Source organism: Oryzias melastigma, linkage group LG3 (genome assembly GCF_002922805.2).
Source record: "Oryzias melastigma strain HK-1 linkage group LG3, ASM292280v2, whole genome shotgun sequence".
Taxonomy (NCBI): domain Eukaryota; kingdom Metazoa; phylum Chordata; class Actinopteri; order Beloniformes; family Adrianichthyidae; genus Oryzias; species Oryzias melastigma.
The window spans coordinates 32,819,580-32,832,580 of record NC_050514.1 but is presented as its reverse complement, the minus strand read 5'-3'; the positions used below and the strand labels follow the sequence as shown (position 1 = coordinate 32,832,580).

The 13,001-nt window shown below is 37.3% G+C and overlaps 1 protein-coding gene across 4 annotated transcripts in view; it reads right to left on the bottom strand.

Annotated features, from left to right (window-relative positions):
* Positions 1 to 13,001, bottom strand: part of si:ch211-186j3.6 (neural-cadherin) — a 482,505-nt gene that overhangs the window by 422,905 nt on the left and 46,599 nt on the right. For 2 of the 4 annotated variants that reach the window (XM_036211377.1, XM_024294975.2), the window contains exon 5: positions 9,375 to 9,483. Coding sequence is in view for 2 of the 4 variants with exons in the window: in XM_024294975.2 (XP_024150743.1) it covers positions 9,375 to 9,450 (76 nt within the window). In the remaining 2 variants the exon portion in view is untranslated. Of the gene's footprint in view, positions 1 to 9,374; positions 10,270 to 13,001 lie in introns of those variants that run through there. The other 2 variants (XM_036211378.1, XM_036211379.1) reach the window with 2 other exon arrangements.

The window sequence follows — 13,001 nt, the reverse complement described above, 5'->3', positions numbered from 1 at the left end:
GACAAGAACCCAGCGAGCATCACGCTGAATCATCTTCCGCTCTCATCTCTCCGGGCGCATCTTTGTTGGATCCAAATGGAAGTTAATATGTATGGAGCATCTGCTGGTAACCGCTTCCTTATTCATTTCAAAGTGGCGAGCCTGTCAGCGTTACAGACAGCTCTTCAGCGGATCACGTCTTGGGAAAAACTCACATATTCCACCGAGAAAGCCAATGGAAATTTAAGGACGCAAACAAAAAAATTACCTGACAAACAGAAACGTCAGGAATATTTCCCTCATGCTGGCATATTATTAGGGTAAATATTAAGACTGGTACAATTCTACATCAGGAAGGAGAAGAAAATCTGACATGGAATCAAAAACACCATCTTGATATCTTATTAATGCAAAATTTGAACATAAATAATCAATGAATGGAATCGGAATAAAGATGTTTCACTGAAATCACTACAGAATTGTGTCTCTTTTCTGTTTCTTCAAGCTTAAACCTCCATCTTTCTTTGTGGAAGCATGAAGTGCAAACAAACCCAGATGAAGATCTCAGAATCTTCACAGATTTCTCCCGTTGGGTTAGGAAGAAGCTTCCGTCTTCGAGGAGTTCAACTCTTGTTCACAGGGTTGAGCGGAGCTGGAGAGTGACAGCCGGATTATCAAAGCAGCTTCTGAACTGATAAAGATGCTGCACCAGGCTAACAGCAGAGTCAACCTAACAGAAGAGGATGATCGGTTTGATCCCAAACCTACTTTTTTTGTTACTTTTGGTAATAATTGAAGGGTTGAGATTTCTGGATGGACAGCTTCAAGGAGAAGCTCAGTTATCTGTAGGGATCGGGAGAAAAAGAGAGGGATGATTGTTCACTTTACCCTCCAGATCAGGGGTGTCAAGCTAAATCACACAAGGGGTCAAAATCCAAGAACACACCTTAGGTCGGGGGCCGAAGAGGATAAACATTTATTGAACTCACTAAAACAAAATTTTTAAAACTTTAAAACTGTAACTTTTTGAGATAATTATGAACTAGATATATAGCATTACTTGTTACAATGCTAGTGGGAATGCTGCAAGCTGAATTTGTCTGCTGAAGATGCTAGTGCTGATAGCTGAAGATGCTGAAATTGATAAGTAAAAATGTGGTAGCTGAGAGCTAAAAACGCTGAAATTGATGGCTAAAAACGTTGAAGTTAATAGCTGAAAATGCTGAAGCTGTTAGCCAGCTAAAATATTAGCTAAATGCCAAATTAACCTAAATAACTTTGGGGAAAAAAACTTGTTAGCCAAAATGGCTAGCATGTAGCTGAAAAAATAGCTAAATTTCAAAATAGCCTAAAAAAATGAAGAAAAAAAAGCCTAATTTAACCAAAACAGCTAGCATGCAGCTGAAATAATAGCTAAACTCTAAATTAGCCTAAAAATATTAGAAAATGCCAAAATAGTCCATAAAGCTAGCAGAGTGCCAATTTTTTAAAACTTTAAAACCTTTTTAACATAATTATGAATAATAAAAAGGCAGGAATATTATTCCAGAATAAATCAACTTAAACAACTTTCAATATTTTTCTCTCCATAAAAATATATTTTGTCAAAACTATACAAGTTAGAAATGAGCGCAAGATAACATCGGGCCATTAATAACAATAAAATAAAATGATCTGGAGGGCCGGATCCGGCCCCCGGGCTTTGATTTTGAAATGTGTTCTAGATTCTGGCTAGTGGAGAAACACAGTGAACCAAATAAAGAAGATGAAAAGATGAAATTTCAATGCTAAGAAATAAAAATATTGCGGAAATAAAAAGTTTTGGTAGCTGTTGTTTGAAGCTTTTCCCTGACAAGGATTAACGGGCAGAACGTTGTGATTTCTTTTAAATGACGCGTCTGACCTTAAACACAGTTATACTATGGTGTGAGTGAATATTCAACTCTGATTGGTAGGGAATCCATCAAAAAGTTATAATAGACACCTTTAAAAGAAGTTCTGGTCACATCCATCCACCCATCGTCTTCCACTCATCTGTTACTGCAGTCAGCAGTCTAAGCAAAGATGCCCAGACTTCCCTCTCCCCAGTCACTTCCTCCAGCTCCTCTGGGGGGACCCCGAGGCGTTCCCAGACCAGTTGAGTCTCTCCAGCGTGTCCTGGGTCTTCCCCGGGGCCTCCACCCAGTGAGACATGCCTGGAACACCTCACCAGGGAGGCATCCAGGAGGCATCCGGACCAGATGCCTGAGCCACCTCAACTGGCTCCTCTGGATGTGGAGGAGAAGCAGCTCTACTCCGATCTCTCTCCGGGTGATGGAGCTTCTCAACCTATCTCTAAGAGAGCACCCAGACTCCCTCCAGAGGAAACTCATTTCAGTCACTTGCAGTCAGGATCTGGTTCTTTCTGTCATGACCCAGAACTCATGACCATAGGTTAAGAACTAGAGAGAAGATCACCCGGTCACATCCTGAATGTTGTACATTCTTGCACTGCCATAAACGCCAGTAAACAACAGAAACTTGGAACAAAGGTGGACAGAAATTATTCCACAAAATGTTCATCAACAGCAATATTACCTTTAACTTTTAACAGTTTCATTTGTTGTTTCAACAACAAATGTTCTTCCCACTGCTTCACAGGAATGTACGCTAAGAAGACATCACTCTTTCTTTCCCCCGGGGATAGTTCTGGCCTTCCGTGTTGACACATTTAGATCACTTGGCAGGCTTTCTCATAAAGTTCGTTGGGCCACAAAAGTGAAGAACAAAGTGAAAACGGCTGCCGCTTAACCTGTCATCTTTCATTCATTATCATGACAAGTGACAGACTGCAGCACAAGGATCACTCAAACCCACACAGAGCCGCTAAATGCCACTGTAGTGGAACGTCAATCTGCCGCTGGTTCTGCCTAATTCTCTGCAGTTTGTCCCCTGAAAAAGAACAAACTGTTACATCAATGCAACACAGGCTCCACTAATTTTTATTGATTATTCTTTCCAGCTGCCCAGCCTTTGTTCTCTGTCTATACATCTTTGTCCTCCTCTGGTAGTGTCTGCCTCATTGGTAAAGAACATTTTAAGCGGTATTTTTCTTCTTTTTGTTTTTTTTTGGTTTGATACCAGATAATCTGACTTTTGGTCTTGAAAGACGACCCTGAGAGCACTTTGTGCAACCCTACTGTATGGTGAAGGATCAATTTTTACCCTAACCGTACACTTTATTAGGTATTTGGACCCCCTTTTCCCTTCAGAACAGCCTTAATCCTTCATGGCAGAAATTCAACAAGATACAAGAAACAATTATCAGAGTTAGGTCCAAACTGACAGTGGACAGCAGCAATCCTAAATAGGCTGTAGCATTGTAACCATACTCAATCGGCACTAAGGAGCCCAAATGTGGCAAGAAAACATCCCCCACACATTACATCACCACCACAACCAGCCTGAATTACAAGGCAGGATGATGCATGCTTTCACGTTGTTGATGACCCGACCATTCGAATGTCACAAATAAAACTAAAAATTGTCCCTGCTATTTCTGCAAAAGGGTTGCTATCAGAAGAGACACTAAGAAAACATTCTCATGTAAGTTTCGTACATGTGCAATCAGTCTCTAGTGGTCTTATTAGGAATTATAACATTTAAGACTGCTGGTAGGCTTTGTTTTTACCCCAATTACTTTCTAGATTCTACTGTTATAACAGGAGGTTAAGCAGCTTTGAACACACTAGGTAGATATTTGTATTTGAGCCTAAAAGGAATAGAAAGGGACAATGGGGTAGAAGAGATGGGAGGAGGTACAAGGCAAATTACAAACAAAAACAGGTAACTAGGTGCTTGAAGGTAATCTAAACTTTCACATGTTTATCTAAAGTTCCACAGAAACTCAAATATTACAGATGTACTTGTTGGCTGCAAAAAACTTTGACCCTACAGTTAGAGAATGCTGAAATTATTAGATAAAACAAAAGCAGCAGCATTTCAAATGTAGGTGTGGATCTATACATCCCACTGACAACTTCAAATTCTGATAAACTGTTCTAGCAAAAACAAAGACAAGAACCCAACAAAGAGAAAAATCTAGAAAGCTCTTTATATTATGGATGCTGGGATGATTTCTCATCTGAATGCTATTTTTCATGTTTACATAAACAATATATGTCAATAGCCGGGTTAGGCTCCGGCACCCCCGCAACCCCAAAAGGGACAAAGCAGCCAAGAAGAAAAAAGAAAAGAATTTATGTTTCAATAAAATGAATATTTCAATATTTCAAAACATTTTTGAGCTCTCTCCGGGTCATTTTCACTGTTGTAGAAATAAAACATCAAATTAAACATGCATTATTAATAAAATCAAACAAGTTCATTCACAATTCAACTTATTCTCTCAAATTAAGCTTTATTGTAACATTCTTCAGGATGCAACTAAATTACATCAGAGGCGGCCAGACAACAGAACAAAAAATGAATAGAGATAAACAGATGGAGATACTGGAAATCACATGCTTATTAAAGCATATTTTTTCTAATAAATCAATATTATTTACCGTCAATATTTCACTCCAAAGAAACCAAACCAGTTTGGAAGATTTGAGTCTGTTCATCACCAGCAGAGCTGCTCAGTGGACATCTCAGGACAAAAGTGCTTTGAGAATTAGCATTACATTGGTAGAAGAGACCTGAACAGAGTGAATTGAATTGACTTCTTTTGGTTTGAGCTGGAAGTAAACCATTTTCTTTGAGTGATGTCACACTCACTTGGTCCAATTTTCTTGTGCAGTCGATGTATGTTAAACTAGAGGTCAATTAAACAGTTGCGAGTAAAACAGAAAAACGTTTGAAGCTCTGACAACACAGCAGAAAAAAGTAAAAGTTTAGCACCAACACCCATAATAATGAGTTTGTTTTCTATAGTATGACCTTTTTGGTGTAGATAAGTGATCAACTGGACATCAGCACAACACTGGATATCAATTATAATTACTTTACTGAAAATGATCCACTATTTTATCTTTTTTTTTTTTAATCACCATACACACAGAGTAGAAAATATTAAATGACATCAAGATAGAACTCCTTTGGAAAAAAATGGACTTATTATTCAGAAAATAAAGCTGGGATGTCAGAAACTGCTTTTAGGTTTAGTGTGACACACTCCTCAGTGATGGTGGTGGAGCCTGACATCAGCTGAGCAGAGTGACAGTAGTTGCAGCTGATCCACAGCGCACACCAGTAAGTCAGCGGCAACAGTGTCGAGATTGACTGTAGTCATCCAAACCAAGAAAACTGTTACCGGTCCTCACTGGTCTGCCCGGAAAACAACAACATACAGAGAAGTGAAAACCACCTGCATCTCCAGGAGAGCTTTATTTTTATTCACAAAGACCACACACGAGAGTGCCGGCGGACAGGCTGACAGATTAACAGAGATCCTGAAGGGCTGTGAAGACGAGGTAAACTATTCACAGCAAGAAAAATGAGGGCAAAATCCCCAGACGGGGAAGTCGGTAACTCTGCTTTTGCTGCTGGACAGGTCCGGGAAAACAAAAACAAGCAGTCAAGAGAGCCTGCTATTTCAGACTCGAGGGCTTTATGCAGCTTCACCCAGAAAACTCTCTTATAACTGTTGTTGTTTAAGCAATAATAGATGAAACTGCAATGTTACGGTTAAAAAAATAACTTTTATATGGGACATCTTCAATTTGGGGATTTATTTATCGTGACATCCTGGCATAGGTTTGTGATATTTGTGTCATTTCATTAACAGGAACAGAGTCTGTTTGTTCTCCTACATCCATCATCTCTGTCTCCTGCTGATGTCCGCTTTTCCAGAATTCTCATAATTGGACCTAAACTTTATAGATATTTTGTCACTTTTCGGCAGATTTTAAACTTCAGAAATTATTTTGGTGTTCCAAATAAAATAATTTTTCAAAAGAATAAGCATTTGGTCATGCGATCTTTTTATATCTATAGTTTATCTTAAAAAATACAGTTAAAATAGTTTAGGATAGAACAGTCTGGACTGAATTGGAATCTAACAAACTGGAATGTTTGGGTTAAATTAGATTCAGTGGTAATAATTCAGTTGGTAATTTGGTTTGATGTTTCTTGCCTCTGGAGAAAGCTGGCGCGTTATAAATAAACTGAATTCATTTGTATTGGGTCAATTAGGAGCCAGTTTTTCAGCTCTGTGCTTGTTGTTTCCACCATAGCTGGTGGAAACAACAGATTGTCATCAAAGATGGGTAAACAGGTGGGACAAATACCCCAACAGAATCTGCCTGCCCAAATATTGAAGTGTCTTTGGGAAAGACTTTGAACCCATCGCTGCTCCTGGTGGCCTTACCATTGGTATATGAGGGTGTATAAAACTGAAATTCTTTTGGCTTTGAAGAACATAAAAATATGATAAATATATGTGTATGGCATTTGTAATTTCAAAACACTCTGTGATGCATTTTCTTTCAGCTCTAAAAAACTATAATGAAATGATCTAATTCTGAAATATTCGTAACATTAATGACATATTACAGAATCTTAAAAATGGTGGCATAATTCCAGATAAATCCCATTATAGTGGTATGTTTTTATTACATCTGTCAAGCTACTTCAAAATGTGTCCAAAGAAAGAAATTAAGCTGCCAACAAGATTTATTACTCTTGAATGTTTTTGTTTAATCTATTGTGACTATTTTTTTCTGCTGCATTAATTTATAAATACATTTAAACAAACAAACATGTTTTCATTGTCCTTCCATTGATAGATGTCCAACAGTGTAAAATGTTATGTATCGTTTTTAAAATACTAAAAAAAAGCAAAGTCAGTTAACTCCCAACCAAATCCCATTAGGTATATTAGTTGAAATTTGTTTTCTGCATTCGATCTATCCCTTGGTGGAGCGGTGAGCTGCAGACGCACAACTGTCCAGTTTTAGGGCGGGCACTCTAACACTGAGCTTTGTGTCAAACTCAAGGCCGGGTAATTCTATCCGGCCCTCCAGATCATTTTATTTTATTGTCATAAATGACCCGATGTTATCTTGCGCTCATTTCTAACTTGTATAATTTTGACAAAATATATTTTTATGGAGAGTAAAATGTTGAAAGTTATTTGAGGTTCAAGTTGATTTATTCTGGAAAATTATTCCAGCCTTTTTATTATTTATAATTATTTTAAAAATATACGGTTTTAAAGTTTTAAAAATTGGCTTTCTGCCAGCTTTTTGGACTATTTTGGCATTTACAAAGATTTTTTAGGCTATTTTGGAGTTTAGCTATTATTTCAGCTACATGCTAGCAGTTTTAGCTAATTTAGGCTTTTTCAGTTTTTTAGGATATTCTGAAGTTGAGCTATTTTTTCAGCTACGTGCTAGCTGTTTTGGCAACTCTATTTTTTTTTTGTTTTGTTTTTTAGGCTAATTCGGGACTTAGTCAATATTTTAGTCGACTTTCAGCTTAAGTGATTTCAGCTATTAGCTTCAGCATTTTCAGCAGCCACATTAAGCTTCCAGCATTCTCATTCGCGTTATTGCAGGTAATGTTATATATCTAGTTCATAATTATGTTAAAAAGTTATGGTTTAATAGTTTTAAAATTTTGTTTTAGAGTGTTCAATAGAAGTTTATCCTATTCGACCCGCGACCTAAGGTGTGTTTTGGATTTTCGCCAATTGTGCAATTGAGTTTGACACCCTTGATGTAGACAATCCCATAAAAACATACTTTTGGTGCATTAAGTTGTTCAGGATCTGGTCAACAATCTTTGTTAGGGTTTACTGGTGCAAGAAAAACTTGTGAGGAAAAGTTATAGTCTCATTTGTTGTCACACACCGGAGAGTGCAACGACAGAACCATAAACACACAACGGACAAACCCACACGTTTCCACACACCCATATGCAGACACACATACCAACAGACAAATGCACACAGAAACACAAATACATATATATTGTACACATGTGTGCACACATAGGTACCCAAGCACCTGTGCACGAATGCACAAACAGAAACACACACGTGCGTGCACCCCCACACACACATCCACCAGCACACACAAACTCACACACTTACATGTGCACACACATGCATACAATGTTAGCAAACATACGCTGACACACGCATACGTAGACATACAAAAACATGCGCACACACACATACCTAAGCACACAAAGAAACACACACACTTAAATGTGCACACGTGAATACAAGCACATGCAGATATACAAATACACAAATACATAGACACACAACTAGACACAAGTATAGATGGAGGCACATGAACACACACACACACCCCAGCGTGTACACAAACAGGAAGAATGTATTCAAGCGTGCTGAAGGCAATAATTACTTGACAACAAATTTGATTCAGGCTCAATAAAAAAAACAAATTCTAACCACAACGGTGAAAATAGCAAACACATTTACGCAAAACAAACAATAAAAACACACAAGTATGTGTGTGAATGTTGTTGATGAGCCACAAAGGCCATTTTGATTCATGAACTTCACAAGGACAGATTTTTCTGTACGATTTTTATTTTCTCTGATTCTCAGTTTATTGAGCCTCCGGGAGAATTGTGTGGGTTTTTTTAATCATTTTAAAGTAAACGTTTACTACCAAAATACTGTTGTTTTTTTTTATTCTGAAACTTGTGTTCACCTCTGCCATGCTGGATTATAAGGGTTTTTCTCACAGCTTTGTATTTAAATTTGTGTAATAACAGGATAATGATTCCCAGATTAAAAAAAAAAAATGGGATGGTTGATTATTTGCATGACTCTCATTCAGAACATTTTGCGCATGGAGTTCACGGATAATTTGGGGATTGTTTAACCAGGGCTCAAACGTGTGCAAAGCATGTTGAACAGTTGCAGGCTGGATGGAGTTGGAGAGGAGAGGGTAAAGAAAAAATAAACCTTGATTTTTGCTTATGGAATTCACAAACAGCTGACCTAAAATCAAGAATGTTTTCAGGTTTCGTTTTATGTTTCATTTATTATTCATTGTTTTGTGTGTTTCTGAATTGTTCTAATTTAATCCTTACGTTTGTTCTCAACGTAAAAGTTTTATGAGTCCAAAAGAATTGTACCTGTCCTATCTGACACAAAGGAAAAATCCTGAGAATAGATGTTACTTATGAAAATAAAACTCCATAAATATACAACGGTACGCTTTCGTGGGTTGTGTAAATATTTTAGCAACTTTTTTTTTTCTGGGCTCCACCTGTGTTCCCACTGTGATCTTTTCACAGTTTTGAAGGTAAAAAGTGACAGAAAATCACAACATGTGACATAGAACACCAGGGAAGATTCCTTTTTTGCGCCGTTTCATCGTTCACCTTCAAAATAAACACCTCTATTAGTAAAATCCCACCTGAGAGTGGTTTACCTTTAACTTGAAGCTGTTTTGATGTTTGGGCCTTGTGGGGTTCCGCTGAAATGTTCACATCAGACCTCCGCAGCATCCTCCAGAACACTTCCTGCCAGCTCCACCTGTTCTGCATACATTTAAGGAATCCAAAGCTGAGGGGGAATCTTGGCACTCGCCTCTGGTTATTGTCTTGACTGTGCCTGTGGCTGACCTGGTGGTTGGCTCTAAGAATGTCTCCACCAACCCCAGGTCACTGAGCCAGAGCCGACATTGAACCGGCTGTTTACACTTATCTCAAAGAGGACAGCTGTTTGCACTGACGGCTGGCAGTCAGATAAATTCAAAAGGTTTTTCATTGTCTGTAGTACACAAGATTATTCAGGAGCTAGTGTGTTAGCGTGGAACAATGCTATATAAGTCTCAAACGAGTTCTTCAAGAACGTTATGGAGATCGTTTAAGGGACACCGTGTTATCCCCAAAATAGATCCAGAATATCTTCTTGGCAGTTAGTACTGAGTTTGTTCTCCAGACTTCTTCTATATCTGAATTCCTTTCACCGTCAATTACTTTATTCAGAAAATAAACCCTAAAAAATGTCAAATTAAACAATCAAATTCAAGCAGTGAAAATCAACTTCAGTTAAAAACAAAAACGCCACATGCAGACTTAGAATCCCAGCAAACCTCTGATCTCATAGGTCCTTCTGAACAGGGTCCTTGAGACATGCTTCTTTTCTAAATTGGCCCATGGGGCTTGAATAATGTGCCTCCTGGGATATGCTCTGCTACCCTTCAACAATTGATTGTGAAGCCAGGAGATTTGTGAAAAACCAATGGGGTTCTCTCTCTTTCTTGAAAGCTTGAATTCAGATTTTGCAGCTAGCATGTCAATATCACAGCCCCTCCAAGCCCTGCTGGATCTATTTAAGGGAATATGACATCAACTAAAAGAATCAAGAAACATCACAAGAACATGATGCAATCTGTATGAGAAACAACAAACGGAAGGGAAAAAAATCATTTTTGCTTCAGTTTTTTTCAGTTTCCAGAAAAATCCATCTTTTTTTGCTGAAATATCATTGTCTAGCCTCTTACATCTTAAGTACTGCCTCTATAGGTAAAGCTAATAGACACAATTTGGATTCAGTCTTTAGCTCCAGTGTTGGCATTCTTTTAAATTGTAACTCTTCAACCGTTTTGTCCATTAAATGTATTTGGAATTAGCTGATTTATGCTGATTACGTAAACACTTCACTACTGTTAAGTGTTGCATGTTTTTTGCTGGACAGTATCCATTAGAATTACATTTATAGCATAAAACGGTCACAGAGCAGTAGTTAAAAAATTTGCTGTTGCCATCAACTGTATTTTTGAGGTTAAAAAATTAAACATTTTCATTTTCAATTTTGATTAAAGACAGGAAGTTGTAGGTGTGCCACACTTGCCAGCTAAAGAAGGCTATGATAGTCTTTTTTTTACTTATTTATTTATAAAGGGGATGTTGTCATTCCTATTAATGCATTCAATCCATTCATTGTGAATAAGACAGTCCAAGACATTGTTTTTGTTGATCTCTGCCAGACAAAAGTCCAGAGAGGGGGAGGTTGTGGATTTGTGAACATGCTAGCAGGAGAAAAGATAGCAGCAGAAGTTCTAAAAAAAAAACCTGCACTTGAAACAAGCATTTTTCTAAAGGCAATATTTTTAACATTTATCTGACAATTTCATCATAAACATATTGTTTTAAGATTTTAGCAAAGCAATGTACTAAAGTAACTGAAATCAACGAGTAAACAGACTGTTAATGATTCGAATAGATTTAAAAAGCTCATTATTGATATGTCTATAACCATGGGAACAATATCCCTTAGTGAAGCAGGACCTGTTTACAAATTTGCAATAGCAGTTCACCCCTTACCTCTTTTATAAAGAATATTTTCTTCCCCTTTAATTATCAGATTACATCATTGTTGATGGATCGCAAATAAAAAATCATATTTGTGTTCTTTTGTTGTCTCAATGTTGTAAAGTTTTCTAGCAGGTACAAGTAAAGACCACCGACGTCCATCTCTTTGGTGTTTGATGAGATTGAAATAGCTCTAGAGGTGCTTTTTTCAAAATACATTTCTAGTTTTTAACTGAGATTAAAGTGTTTGTTAAGTAAACCCATCAGGAAACAGACTGGCCTGACCCAAAACAAGCCAGACAGAAAATAAAGGCCTTCAGGCAAGAGCTCTCACATGACAGTAGGTTTTTTAGTCCAATGATTATAACCTCTTCTATTTCAGAAGCCAATTTTTAAGTTCAAGTGTGTTGATAACGCTTGTGGTTTGAAATATACAATATTATATAAACATTAGGGGACATGTGAGCTGTACTAATAACTGGAAATACTCATTTTTTCTTACTGCCTCTAGAGTTCTGTGAATGAGATGTTTGTTGGATTTAGCTCAGAAAGCTGAAAACTTCCAGTTAAAACAACAAAAGCATCACATCTCTGCTCACAGACACGATCAACAGCAATGACTAATGCCTTCAAGATTACATTAGCATAAGCATAAAAATAGTTCCTCAGATATGGATATTGCAAATATATCATTACTACTACTTGAGAGGAAAACACTGCAGACTAGAAAGAGTTTGATCAAAGAATGCTTCTGTTGTGGGTAATTTCTGTCTTCACTCTGTTGTGGCGCACCGCAAACTTTGATCTGATTGATTGCACATTAATTCCGGTCTGAGTAGAAGGGCTTGTGCCATTAAATATGCTTTGTGCTTGAATGCAATCATGGAAATAAAATAATTTCCTGAGTATTCCACTCAGCAGTTTAGATCATATTTACAGCCTGAGATGAGAAGTGTAAATTTGAGATGATTTCTGGCTGATTCTGATTGGACAGCAACATTTTGTAACTGATTTTATCAAGCTTCTTCTCTATCTTCCAACACTTTGATAAGAGAGAGTTTGCAGAACACATAAAACAACAGTAACAAGGTTTAACTCTTGTCTTAGGTTGAACCTATTAATGAAAACGTTTGGATACCTTTGCATATCAGCTCTTTTCAAACGTTTATTCTTACATGATAAAATTTGTTCAATCAAAAATGTTGCGCTTTGCATGCATTGTCGTTATTCATCTATTAGATTGGATTTAAATAAAGATTTATGCAGTCATTTCTGTTTTTGGTGCTGCTTTAACCCTTTAACATCAGAGATGTCTTTGGTGACACATCTGACATAACCTAAATCTTTGACTGTTAACTCCAATATTGGAAATCAGCTGATTTTGATGCAGAGAGATGCTTTATCTATTTAGACTTTACACCAATATGCAACACATAACCACGCGAAGCTGCATTTTCCGTGACAGAATTTGCTGATTTACGTTGATAGTGTAAAAACAGCCCTACTGTAAAGGGGCGACGCTAGGGATTTTGGGCTCCATGAAAATAATTTTTACAGCACCCCTAACACATGCCTTTTACATACAAATTATACATTATGATGGAACTTTTCACTATCGGTATCATCTTTGGGACAATGACAACTGACATGTACAGTATGGGAAGAGCTGAGCGCTCAGAATACAATGGGATTTATTTTTGATTCAAGTATTCACAGCAAAAATGTTTTTTTTTTTTTTT